Source organism: Haliotis rubra, unplaced genomic scaffold (genome assembly GCF_003918875.1).
Source record: "Haliotis rubra isolate DU_JTF1 unplaced genomic scaffold, ASM391887v1 Scf176, whole genome shotgun sequence".
Lineage (NCBI taxonomy): Eukaryota > Metazoa > Mollusca > Gastropoda > Lepetellida > Haliotidae > Haliotis > Haliotis rubra.
Genome location: NW_025765736.1, coordinates 1,539,901 through 1,554,589, shown reverse-complemented (window position 1 = coordinate 1,554,589; position 14,689 = coordinate 1,539,901). Strand labels below are relative to the sequence as shown.

Sequence of the window (14,689 nt, the reverse complement as noted above, 5' to 3'; positions counted from 1 at the left end):
TCAGCGTAGGCATCTCTGGTTGCGTGTTGATCTGCGCTGTAGTGACGGTAGCAGATACTGGACGTTTCTTATGACGTACATCTGGAATGATAATTGGAATGTCATCATCATATAAACTTAATTCTGAGACAGGTAGAATATCGGAGGCAAAATTATTTGTAGCTTTCGTAGATTTCCCTTTTGACGAAGCTGTGGACCTGGGGGTTCGAAGCGTACGTTGAGATGATGTGGACGCTTTCCTAGTCTTAGACTGTGAAGACGGAATGTCTTTAGATGCAGGTCGCTTCTTGGACATAGCGGACTGCGTCCCACGCTTATCCCTCGAGGGAAACTCAGGCAGGCCACCAGCCGGTGGCGGGTTGTCAGTCAACAGTTGACAGGGTATAATAGCTTCTGATCTATTAGCCATGACTGAAGATTGTTTGCGAGATTTATCTGCCTTCCATCTCAAAACGGAACATAAATATTTATCAAAAGCAGAAATTGGTAAATTAATACATAATTTACAACAAGAAACAATAGAACATGGAGTAATGCAACTAGGGCATTTTAAACGTGGATCGGTAGCGGAATAACGTAGTTTACAACCTGTGCAGATTCTCATTAACGCAAACTGCTTAACAAACACGGCGAACCGTGAATAAAACAGCAGAAACACAACTAATAATCAATGCAAGTTGAATAAGGATACTAATTACACCTCTATAACTGAATATAAGAGGTACTAAACTAAATATAAATAAAGGATATAGTGTGTTGGGAGACACAGACGCTCTCACGTCCAGCTCACTGGGCGAAGAAGGAGAGAGTGAGGCACATGGGTTCAGGTGGCGCCCTCGTTCCCGCACTTGTGGAAGGGAGGTAACTCGTGGTGAGTACTAATTAGTGATTTTTTAATTGAAGGGAACTTCAATTGGGAGATACACGTGTTCCACTATGTTCGCAAGAAGAAGAAGACAAGCAATAAGCATGAGTCAGGATAAGGAAAAATTTATGTTTTTTTGTCCTCATGTTATTAAACAATGTAAGGTTTGGCTCTTGTAAATTTTCTGCTTTATGATCATATCACATACCTATCTAGGACCTTGTACCGCAGTATGTATCATACCGCGGTAAGACCATACCGTTTCACCCCCAGCATATACAGTCAAATCCCGATGAGTCGAATCGCTGGGGACCAAGTAATAGATTCGACTTATCGATGTATTCAAGACATAGGTATGTCTATGAGGGTAGAAAAAAAAGATGATTGAACATTTCCTTTATTGAGCACATCATATCTAAATATAGCACAACAATACATTAGGCGACATAGATAATAGATAATAATGGATAATGGAAACAAACAGTATATAAATGAGAACACATTTCAATACTAGCACTCCGCGCTGGTTTGTTCAGTTAGCAACACCAACTAACTTCTCATTGACTGACTTCGGCTTATGTATACAAGATTGCTGTTGTTTGAATCTCATGGGACCAATTTTACATTTCGAGTCATCGTGTGTATTTATGAGACGAATTCGTGTAACCGGAAATCAAATGATGACAACAATAACAGGGAATGGTCGGGACCGACAGGTACTTCGAGTTATGCATAATATTCGAGACACCGGCATTCGACTCATCGGGATTTGACTGTACAAGGGTTATATGCCATATTAATACACAAAGACTCCATTCAGTTTGAACATTATCCATGATAAAGAAGATTTCTTAGTTCAAGTGATATAATACAGCTTTTGGAATCTTAGTAGAATCATGATTGATGATATGATAACAAACTATCTACAAGCAGTTACATGTGTTAGTGTATATTCATGAATTGATCAGTCAGCCAGGTTGATCATCAAAATTAATCAGTTACGGTCATTTTGCTGCTTCAGTGTTGAGATCACCACTGACAAAACCAAATACTTCAGCATAATATTGGATAAAAAGACAATGGACTAACTCTTTCTCAATTTTCACAAGGAAGTTAATTCAGCAGTGAATATATTTATAAGGAAATGTTGTTAGAAATTATAAATATAAAATCAAGTTTTTTCTTTAAGAATAGAACAGTTGAGGACTTTAAGTTTTATTTGATAACAGAAAATTGAGTTTGTTAGGATCTTTTGATCAGTATTTTGTTGTTTCAATTCATCACTAGTGATTTAATAATACTTTGTTTTTATACAAGTATACAAGCAGATAAAGGTGTTAGTGCATGTCTGAGATATACTAGTATACGCTGGATTATATCCACCTACTTTATGCTTCGCATATCATCGCCATTATCATTGTCGTTGTCTGAAATATCATAAAACATCATGCACGAAACAAATGCACATCTGCCGCAAACATAAAACTTATTAAAATCCGAACTTAGTTCTTGCTTCCACTGAGGGTACATCCCATTTCAGGTCACATCAGTAAAGCCTCTAGCCAACTTTGACCGACCAATCAAATTCCAGTTATATCACGACTAACAAGAGTGAGTGAGTGAGTGAGTTTAGTTTACGCCGCTTTTAGCAATATTCCAGCAATATCATGGCAGGTGACACCAGAAATGGGCACGAACGGAATTGAATGGGTCTTTAGTGTGACGAGCGAATGCCTTAACCTCCACTGCCCCAGATTAACAAGAAGCCCACAACATTGAAAATATATCGATGTCAATTTCTTTATTATTTTAGACACATATTATCTAAATGATCAACATATTTAACAGTAAAAATGTTCATGTGCTTAAAATAGGATTGCTGAAATCGAATGGTAGTTCTCGCTGATATTAGTTGAGATAACTTTGAGAAATTAGCTGATTTTAAATGAAGGAATCCTTGCAGGGACATTAACTCCTCCCCACCTCCAAAAAGGTATTAAGAATTTTGTCTGATATAAAACTTTTGAACCGGTCCCTAAGCAAAGCTCTGATTGGTCAGATGAAGGGTCAGACATGACCCATAATGGAATGTACCCGGAAATGAATTTCTGCAGCTCTGAACATACATATACAACTCACAGGACAAACAAAACAAGACATTTGCAATCTTGTTTAACATTGTTGCACATCATCTGGTATATATCATTCTGTTATCTCATCCTTTAAGGTTAAACTGCAACAATGTTTCTCACTGATACACAAATTTGCTCATTAATATTCAAAATTTAAACTGGTAAATGTTTCTCATTTGACTTTCAGTCAGGATACAAAAACTATTGAACAAATAATATAATCAGTTTTTTTACTAAGCACATGTATGGACGTGTTATTATGGCTTCAGTGTTATATACCTGCATCCAAAGCGGCAGATGCAGCTGTTGTGGTCGTTGATGCTGCTGCTGGTGTTGTGGAAGGAACAAGCAGTGTTTGTTGAGGGTTACTGAAATGGTGGGAAATAAAAGTCATATCATCTGTGTTTCGGCAATTGTGTGTTTGTGGGAGTGGCATGAGTGAGTGAGTTTAGTTTTACGCCACACTTACCAATATTTCAGCTATATGGTGACAGCAAGTGGCATGGGTTTAATTTTTGTTTGTAGTTTAACGCAGCACTCAGCAATATTCCAGTTCTATGAAGATGTAAATATCTGTGTCAGGACCAGATAAACTAGTGATTAACATCATGAGCATCAATCTATGCAACAACATAGAGGCGTGGTGGGCGAGCTGGCTAAGGCGCCATACTAGTGATCCAGCGAGCTTGAGGTGAAGGGATGTATCAACCAAGTCAGTAAGCCTGACCACCCAATCCCATTAGTCGCCTCTTACGAAAAGCAAGAGTTCCTAAAAGACTTGGGTTTAAAAATTTTTGAACAGTATTCCAACTATATCATGGCATGCCAGATTGTGGGAGTTATACTCAGTGGCGGATCCAGAGGGGAGTGGCTGGGGATGTACCACCATGCCTTCCCCTGAAACATTTTTCCCTGAGGAGCAATCTCCCCTTACCTTTAGGCCGCTCCGTGGTGTAGTGGGTAGAGCGTCCGCCCGGTGAGCGGAAGGTTGTGGGTTCGATCCCCGACCGCATCATACCAAAAGACGCTAAAATATGGTACTTGTTGGTCCCTGCCTGGCGCTTGACATTAATGGGTACAACAAGGACTGGTCGGCTCGGAGTCAGTATAATGTGTCTGAGTGGGTTATTCATGCTTCACTGCGGCATGGTATCTCAGTGGGCTAGCACTATAAAACCAGCTTAAGTCTGGGCTAGTCCAAGCAGCCGCACATACACATACACACGCGTGCACGTCGTCATATGAGCGAAATATTCTCCAGCACGACGTTAAACCCAATTTCTCACCTCACCTCACCTCACCTTTAGACTTCATGATTTATGTGCACCCCTTGCTACAAATTCCTGGATCCACCCTAACACTCAAACTGATTTGATCTGACATTTATCACTTTGGTGAAACTCACAACCACTGGTATATTGTCTGCAAAAATAGTAAGAGGATCCACCCAAACCAGGATTTGAACCCAGTGAAATGTAGCACAGTAGACAAATGGCCAGCTAGGGCCACTTGAAAGATACAACAGACACATTTTTTTCAAATCTGAATATTCCTGCTATGTGATGGTGACTTTTACATGACAGAGACTGGATCAGACTATCCAGTGATTAATGAGGAATGACCTATGCTTTTGGACGAGGGGGAAGAAAAAATGTTCATCGACTAAGGTGAAGTGAAATTGGGTTTAACATCATGCCTGAGAATATTTCGCTCATATGACGACAGACAGGGATCGAACCCGCGATCTTCCGCTCTCCGGGAGGATGCTCTAACCACTACACCACGGAGGCGGTCTCATCGACTAAGCCACCCATTCAATCAAATGGCATCAGCATATTCTGCCGGAGACCAGTTCTGATGAAGAATCCCCTTGTGTGCTTACACTGCAGTGGAAGGCCGTGTTGAGCGTGGCACACACTTGTCCAGTCCGTCATCATGGGGGTTGTGCTGGTTCTCGGGACAAGGCAGACAATGGTGAGAATCTGGTTACAAGAAACAATCACAGATTTTCGTTCAAAACACACAAAAATGCTTGTCATTCTAAGGCTGCAAACTTAATTTGGTCTAATGCATTATTGTGCAGTATGATTAAGAAGTCTTCTGACATGCATATTTCTATCTAATTTTTAGGGAAACGATGAAATTATCTACCTAAATGAGATATAAATCTCAAATATTTGAGTTTGTTTCAGAAAAAAAAACCAGGCAGACGCTGGCAGTTATCTGACCAAGGTTCCAATCCAGTGATCTACAGCATGGACATTGGTCTACGCAACTGGGATGCGATGGCATGTGTCAACCAAGTCAGTGAGCCTGACCACCCAATCCTGTTAGTCACCTCTTACGACAAGCATGGGTTGCTGAAGATCAATTCTAACCCGGACCAAAAAGTAAGAGGTGGTGGGCAGAAAACTGAGCATATTCTGCCAAGGGGAAGTCTTACCTAACTCGTGATAACTGCTCTGGTCACATGGCTGGTCATGTGACTGACACTGTAGAGGGTCAGGTCCCGAGAATCCTGCGCTCTCGTTACAGATGCACCTTATTGTGCATCCTCCTCCAGGTAGGTCAGTCACCTGGACTCTGTTATCTGGAACACAGGACAACCAGGGTGAGTGTTTAACACAGACTCAGCAATATGCCAGCTTTTTCATGGCACAGTCTGTAAATAATCGAGTCTGGACCACACAATCCAGTGATTGATATCATGAACATCGATCTTACCAAATCTAAAACACCTGGGGCCTTATTCTCGAAACTTTCGTAGCCCTAAGAATTCTAACTTTGATCGTAGCCAATGTGTTAAGAATGGGCTTAAGAAGTTCGTAGGACTTAAGAAGTTTCGAGAATAGCTAGCCAGATGAATATATTGAAACAGTTTGCATCATATCTACTTTCAGATTTAATTTCTAGGATTTTATATTGTAACGCCGTAATTTATGATGTTTCTCACTAACACATAAAGATCATCAATGAGAATTTCTACATCAGTGGAGAGATTTAAGTCAGTCACAGCTATGTGTAATATTTCTATAACATCATATCTTTTAATGGAGTCTTCATTTCACCTGATGAAGGAGTAAGAATAGACAACATAACTTTGTGTTGCTTGTATTAGTTTTTCTACTACACGGGATGACTTCCAAAAACTTTCCATCTTTGTGTGTGCCACGTCTAAACTCACATTCACAACTCACTCTCTCACCTCCCTTTGCAGAGCAAGTTTCTCTCAGATCATAACAGTTTGACAACAACTCACTCACTCACTCACTCCCCTCTTTTGGCAGGGCAAGTTTCTCTCAGATCGTAACATTTTGACAAAAACTCCCTCACTCACTCATTCGCCTCTTTCGGCAGAGCAAGCTTGTCTTCCATCATAACATCTTGACGACAACTCACTCACCTCCATCGGCAGAGCAGGCTTCTCTCAGATCATAACATCTTGACGACGACTCACTCACCTCCATCAGCAGAGCAGGCTTCTCTCGGATCAAAACATCTTGACGACGACTCACTCACCTCGATCGGCAGAGCTGGCTTCTCTCAGATCATAACATCTTAACGACGACTCACTCACCTCCATCGGCAGAGCAGGCTTCTCTCGGGTCGTAACATTTTGACGGCAACTCCGATGTGGTAGCATCGCACATGCGGAGTCCTGGAGGACAAGGAACGCACCCGTCTTGGGTCCCGCTTGTAGTGCATGTAACTAATTCATAGTCTGAAATAAGGACAACAAAGATTAGGGGAGGGTCAAAGAGTGTAGTGATATCTAGGTAAACTTACTGCCTGCTTGATATGTGTGATGCTGTAAAAGGCTTTTGTTGAAGGTAAGGCAATGGTAGAAAATGATGGTTACTATGTACTCAAGTAGGAACTGTTATAGGAACTGTTATACAAACTGGGAGCAGTGGGGCAGCCTAGTGATTAAAGTGTTCGATCATCATTCTGGGTTCGATTCCCCACATGCATACCATGTGTGAAGCCCATTTCTGGCGTCCCCTGTTGTCATATTGCGGCATAAAACCTTACTCACTCACTCACGCAGAAAACAGAAAATTGTTGAGTGTGTTGAAAACAGTCCCGATAAAAAAATATGTCATTTAACAATACGAGCATGGAAAACTTGTGTTTTTCGCATTTAATTTCATGCTCGCATTGATTACATGATTTACAGTACTTGTGTACAATATATTAATGAAAAAAAAGCAATAGAAGTAACAAATTTAACAATCAGAGGAAGTATTAAAGAACCGTATCTAACCAGGTGGGCATGGGTCTTCATCTGTTCTTGGTAAACAAGTCAAAAGAGGAAGTCGGGCCTGAAACAAATAATACAACTGTTCATATGCTCATTATACCCATGAAGATCCAGGGTATAATTAGTCTTCAGTAACCCATGCTTGATGTAGGAGAATGGAGTGACAAATGGGATCTGTTGGTCAGGCTCTGCTGACCATGCAGACTTGGTTGACAGTTGTCATCATACCCCAGATGCATAGATTGATGCTCATGTTGTTGATCACTGGTTTGTCTAGCCCAGACTAGATTAATTACAGACTGCTGTCATACAGCTGAATACAGCTGAGATCAACATGAAGCAGCAAACAAAACGAAAATCAAATGTTGGCAGGAATAAATACTTTTTTTCTAAGTGTGCCTTAGGGCACCAGACAAATATTTTAGGTGTGCCTTTCAGAAATCAAGTATGCCCACATGTTTTTAGAAAAAATGACAAAGATGATAATCATTTGAAATTTAGTGTTAAATAAACAAATGGGTTTATGAGCATTCAAATATGTATGGTATTATTCAGTTTAGTAAAAAAATAATTGTTTGGGGGATTAAATGACTAAATGTGAGCTATGTCTCCAGGAAATTAGGCGTGTCAAAAGGCACAGAGAACATCTTTAAACCGTGTCATTTCAATATTTACCGTGCCATGGCACACTAATATATGGGGTATTTCGAACCCTGGTTGGTATGTTTCATGTTTAGATATAGTGCACCAGCCCCAAAGACAGCAAGTTCAGACATTTCTGTCACCATTAAGGCTGTAAGCTAATGCGTTAATGGGGCTTTAACATCACATTCAAGATTATTTCACTGACATATAGCAATGTGTGGGTCCTCACTCATCCGTGAAGAATCGGGTTAGAATTGACCTTCAGTAACCCATGCTTGTCATAGGAGGCGACTAACAGGTTCTGGTGGTCAGACTCGCCGACTTGGTTGACACATGTCATCCTATCCCATCTGCGTAGATCGATGCTCATGATATCAATCACTGGATTGTCAGATCCAGACTAAATTATTTACAGACCGCTGCCATATACATGGTATAGCTGGAATACTCTTGAGTGCGGCGTAAAACAAACCAAAAAACTCTACTTAGTCCTAACTCTGTCGCTTATTACTGAGCACCAGGCAATATAACAAGCACCATGTTTTCACATCTTGGCCAAGGAATCAAACCACCTTCCCAAGCAGATGCTCTATCTACTGGACCACAGAGTTCCTCGACAAAGAGCACAATGACATATGTATGATATATTTGTCCAAAACGTAATATTGGCTGTTGCCTGTTACTATGATTCACGTCTCCCTCTGTTGTCACTGACTGATAAGATGCTGTTATGTCAGAGGTATAATAACAACACAAATACTGCCATTATACGTCATACAGTGCACTCTGTCTAATTCGGACCGGCTTCTGACCGACTAAAAAGTCCGAATTAGACAGCAGTCCGAAGAACACAGATTTGGAACTACCTTTTCGGGCCGACACTTTGGTCTGAAATAATGAGAGTCCAAGATACAGAGCTTGTTCATTAGACAACAAAGAAGGAAATTGGGTTTAACGTCGTGCTCGAGAATATTTCGCTCATATGACGACGTGCATGCGTGTGTATGTGTATGTGCGTCTGCTTGTACAAGCCCAGACTTAAGCTATAGTGCTAGCCCACTGAGATACCATGCCGCAGTGAAGCATGAATACCCCACTCAGACACATTATACTGACTCTGAGCCGACCAGTCCTTGTTGTACCCATTAATGCCGAGCGCCAGGCAGGGACCAACAAGTACCATATTTTAACGTCTTTTGGTTTGACGCGGTCGGGGATCGAACCGGCTACCTTCCGCTCTCCGGGCACACGCTCTAACCACTACACCACGGAGGCGGTCTCAATGTCATAAAAATACCCCAAACATTTGACAGACACTAATTTTCTTTTGCTCAGAATACAATCATACAGTTATATACAATTAAACATGGTGTACCATACTTACATTGTCAGCTGCATGTATGAATATTCCATATATCACTATAAGCATCTGTATTTTTGGCATTTTGGCACTCAGTTACCCTGTCCTCAAGGGCAGGAAACATGTTTTACAGCATTAAACCATCCTTGGGCAATAATCTGCAACAGAAAAGATCCCATCAACAACATAAAGCCACATCAAAATCGGATAATGACAGATAATGAAAGTCAAGATACCTTAGGTTTTATCAGAGACCATATATATACTACTCACACTTTGCTAAGGATCACAAAAATTTACAACTTTACTTAAATGTAGATTTATAATTTGAAACTGTATCCATTTAAAACAGGATAAATAATAATATGGCAACACCTCTTTCGGCAAACAGCCACTTTAATCTAACCTTATGCACTTGATACATGAATAACCATAAAAATGGTTTTCATGGCACCAATCAACTATTTTGCAAATCATGGAATGAGTCATTGACAAAAAACAACACATGTCAATACCAGGTATGGGATCTACAAGATGCAATGACATACTGAAACCTAGGATCCATGCTTACAATAAATAAGCTTAGTTATTTAAACCAAATCTGACCCCACATAAGTTTTCTGTTGAATCCATGATTTAATCCTTAACAAAGCGTGAATAGTATATGGTCTCTGGTTTTATGTACCGAGTTGTGTGATCCACTTAACATTACCATTCAAGAAAACCTGAAACAGTAGCAGAAAGTAGCCTGAAGCTTGAATCATGAATGAAAGAATGGCCATGTAAATATGCAAGTTGACCAATCAATTAATTAACAAGTTAACACATGACCTCTATACAGGGTTCCCACAGGCATGGCAGGCCCAAATTCCCTGACTTTTCCCTGACAAGTATAGATTTTTCCCTGACCATTTAAGTGTAAAAACTGGCCTTCTTCCTCCCTTTCAGTCAGTCCTAACCACCCTGTTAAGATATTTCCTTCACACATATCATAAATACACACAATACTTGTTAATTTATAACATTAACCAAAACATTGATATTTGTGATGAAGAAAAGTTTCCTGGACTCTCCTGCCACAATGTTACATAATACTATTAGAAACATTTGACCGTGACCATCAAATATATATTCTCAGGTGAAGTCAGTAATATATCATCTGAAAACTTTGTATTTTATAATAAAGGCTTTTGACAAACAGCATAAATGTGAAACTAATGATTTAATTGAATTGTTTCATTCAAAGTCAGGAACACATTTCTTCATTATCACAAAATGTTGTAATTATCAAAGGCGTATTTGGAAAGAATAAAATGCAAGATGTAACTTTACATTCAGTACAACCATGACAACTAGATTATGAACACCATTAAACCACTTTCACTTTTGTGAATAGACAGCAAATGTCAGAACATAGGGCATATTATAAACCTATGCTGTACCTTAACAATGAAATATATGGGTATTTTTGGCCAATGTGGGCTTTCACAATTTGCAAGAAACCACCATAGCCATCATACTATTTATAATATTTTTGAACAGTATACAAATGAATTGAAAATTATCTGTTAACATAGTTATCTTTAGAAGAGGTGGATCTGTTGCCTATAAAGAAAAATGTTTTTGAATAGCAAACAATTATCTCTTGTTAATCACTATGCCTATCTCAGACTAGTGTTTCCCATACTAAACAAGAGTCATCAGAAGATGACAAATCCCCCAGCCCATACAAATATGAAAGAGCAAATCATCTGACAGTTACTTAAAGTTGAACTTCATTTATTTAGCCAAATTCCAATATGTTTCCATGGAAACCAAGAAAAATAGATATGACAAAAATCTGTAAACAGCAAAAGGCACCACTTTAGGTTCTGTTTGATATAATAATATTTGCCAAGTTTTGCTGAAAGATATTAAACGGTTTTCGAGTTATGCTCTGGAAACAAAATGGATGGACGGACAGACAGACAGACGGGCAAGGCGTCGACTATATCCCCCTGAATTCATGCTAAGAAGGCTCTTATCAACTTTATGTCAGTTTCCCAGAATTTGGGAATTTTAACCCGGAAAATATGTTTCATATTGTTTGATTCACAATCCAACCGATTGTGCTTCATAGAAGAATATGTCTGTTATGTCACCAGGCTGTAGAAGATAAAACTCACATTATGCTGATTTAAGACAACAATACATTTATCTGTAAAAATATCCTTCAAGTGACTTTGTTTCCATTCTATCCTCCAGAAATGAAAATGTAATATGTAATCTAGGGCTTTATGTAAAACATGCTGTTATGCTTAAAAGCAATGTCTTATCTGAACTGTAATTTATTTCATGAAATGTCTGTAACATGTGCTGCTTCTCTGACTTTGACTACTACCATACCTGATTAGCGACATTCTGAGTCTTATTTTTCCCTGACCAAAACCCTTAATTTCCCTGACTTAAACCCCAAATTCCCTGACTATTCCCTGACTTTTGAAAACATATTAAAATTCCCTGACTTTTCCCCGACTTTCAGAGAAATGCCAAATTTCCCTGACTTTTCCCTGACCTGTGGGAGCCCTGTCTATAAAACCAAGTGGCCACGACACGCAGTCAGCCACAACACCGAGCCTGACCATCCATCTGACGAAGCTCTTATGGCAAACACAGGTTGATGGATACCCATTCCACCCTAAAATCTATAGATGAACATTGATCAAACTGTGTATCATCCCAATACGTGTACACTGTCAGATGCTGCACACTGAGGATACAAAGTTTCCAGTTAAACAGGCTCATTGTGAGTTGCGTTGTCATAATGCAAAACAAACAATCACAGGTGTATGGCCCCTAGACTTTGCTACAATCAAGATAATCAGGAAATGGCAGCTCAGTCGCAACTAGAAAAGTACAGTTTTAAACATTGGTTTTAGAAATTAGAGACACGTTAAAAAGTTGATTTAGGGGGGCCCTAGATCCAAATGTTTCAGTAGCAACATTTCAGCACATTTTTCTAAGGTAGACATCAAAACTTGCCAGAACTTAAACAATGCTGGATAATATAGAGGAAGCCCTTCTTAGTGAGTGAGTTTAGTTTTACGCCCGCACTCAGCAATATTCCAGCTATATGGCGGCCGTCTGTAAATAATAGAGTCTGGACCAGAAAATCCAGAGATCAACAGCATGAGCATCGATCTGCGCAATTGGGATCCGATGACATGTGTCAACCAAGCGAGAGAGCCTGACCACCCGATCCTGTTACCGATCTTACGGCAAGCATAGTCGCCTGAAGTTTTAATGTTGCTTTAGAAACAAATAAGCGCAGTTCAGTAAACATGAGAGAGTGAGTTATTTGTACGCCGCTTGTAGCAATATTCCAGCAATATCAAGGCGGGGGACATCAGAAATGGGCTTCACACATTTTACCCATGTGGGGGATTCGAACCCGGACCTTAAACATGATGAGCGAACTAATATATTGCTAGGCTACCCCACTGCTCCACAGTCAACATGACATGTACTGGGTAACGGTTATCAATTTGTTAAAGCAGAAAAGCTTTCCACATATGATCAAAATGTCATATTAAAGATTTTATGATTTATACAATGACTGAAATTTAGTAGACACAGTATCCCATGATGAATGTTAGAAATTGTTTTTGACTGATACATTTCTATCTATTTAAGATAGAACCCTGTAGAAAGGGCATACAAAGAACATTCATTCAATATCTATATTGTCAATGAGTCATATCAACCATAAGTACATTTTGAATTATCACAATAGTGGATGGAAAGGGGTGGCCATTTTGAAACCTAAGATGGCCAAAAGAATATTCATAGATAATATGGCAATTATTTTTCCCAATCAGTATAATGATACTCTACAACATAGAGTCTCCCCGGTAGTATGCTTCTTAAATGAATGTTTTCCTGAAGTGAATCTTCATGTCATATTCTTAAACTCAGACAACTTCGACACCGTTTTGGGAAAGTCGATTTCGCAACATTTTGCAGCGTCAACAAAAATATATTTCTTAAGTTTAGAATAAACAGCCCCAAAACAAGATATGGGTGATGTTATCCCTGGCACTATCGTCTTTGAGTTTTGACGGTAACACATGATCTTTCGCATCAACAGTGAGAGAGTTTGTCAATTTCGGTCACTGTCAGCGAATGAATGAGACGCCATTTTATTTTGTAAAGCGGAATCAACAGGTGACAACAACGCAATTACGTAACGTTGTGCAATGACTGTCAAGGAGAAGAAACAGAAGCTGCTTTGTGCTGACGTTAACGTTAATCCGTCGTCCAGAAATGTAATATCAAAAGAAAATACTGTATTACCTTGGAGAAAGTATGTGACTCGGATCTCCTCGATCAAGCTCCTTCAATCCGGGTGACATAAACCCGGATGTTAAGTCTCAATATATGACTAACACGGGTAGAGAACCGAACACATGTAAACAAGAGCCATAATTATTACTCTCACTTGTCAAGCTAGTGGTTTTAATTGTTCCACGTTATCACCGAATGCCAATTAGCTTCGGTGACCCTAGTTCATCCACGGTGACCCAACAAACAGGCCTTTTGACCAGCGAGGACCGCGTTGACAATTGAAAGGGAATCCCCCTAGACTGTCACAGTCCCTGAACCACATTATTTTCCCGACTGCCAAGCCCTCGCTGCAAGTCCTAAATGGAGCAAGTCTAGATTTCCCCTGAGTCGTCCATCTCACTGGGGCTCCTTCTCAATTTCAGTGGGTTTATTTGTTACTATCAACATTATATACATTCATAGACTAAGTGTAAATCTAGAATCGCCCTTGAATCTTCGCATTTGATTGGATGAATCTTACTGAACCATTGAACCATGCGCAAGAAGAATTGCCCGTAGCAAATACATGTACCATCAATAAAGTTGTTCTCAAAACAGCCCCGACACTTATTTCACTTTCAAAATGTGATACATCTAAATTACCATTCCTTTCTGGTTACGTATAAACCTTAAACTTGTGATACAAGACAAATGGTATGGACCACAATTTCTTGATGTATTTTTCACAAAGTTTCTGGACTAGTTCTTGTCCCTTCTTCGGGTAGATAATGATAAGACGAAGGGGCAAGAACTAGCCCAGAAACGTTGTGAAAAATAAATCAAGTAGTTGTTAGCCACAACATTTGTCTTGTATTACAACACCTACTTGTAAATGCCTTTGAAGAATTTCTTAAACTTGTGTGTCTGTGCCTCTGAGAGAGGCATGGATTGCAAAACAAATAGGGCGCATAAAATCAATTGGTGTCCTCCCATTTGTGAGAACTCCCAGTTGTGAGACACATTCATTAATGGTTCAGTGCACATAGGTGGTGTTTCCACATCCCCACAATGAAAGTGGGATCAGCCCAGTTGTTGAAGAGTACCTACAGAAAGTCATTGATGAG

General features: G+C 39.7%; 1 protein-coding gene across 3 annotated transcripts in view; it reads right to left on the bottom strand.

The window, feature by feature from the left end:
• The window catches only part of LOC124273091, a 39,816-nt gene extending 25,837 nt beyond the window's left edge, over positions 1-13,979 (bottom strand). For 2 of the 3 annotated variants that reach the window (XM_046708311.1, XM_046708312.1), the window contains exons 1-8: positions 13,596-13,976; positions 9,288-9,421; positions 7,262-7,319; positions 6,575-6,718; positions 5,441-5,587; positions 4,880-4,979; positions 3,277-3,365; positions 2,253-2,292 (exon numbers count right to left, since the gene is read on the bottom strand). In XM_046708311.1, the coding sequence (XP_046564267.1) occupies positions 2,253-2,292; positions 3,277-3,365; positions 4,880-4,979; positions 5,441-5,587; positions 6,575-6,718; positions 7,262-7,319; positions 9,288-9,347 (638 nt within the window). In that variant the 5' untranslated portion in view covers positions 9,348-9,421; positions 13,596-13,976. Of the gene's footprint in view, positions 1-2,252; positions 2,293-3,276; positions 3,366-4,879; positions 4,980-5,440; positions 5,588-6,574; positions 6,719-7,261; positions 7,320-9,287; positions 9,422-13,595 lie in introns of all 3 variants that reach the window. The other variant, XM_046708310.1, reaches the window with a different exon arrangement.
• Positions 13,980-14,689: the final 710 nt, after the last annotated feature.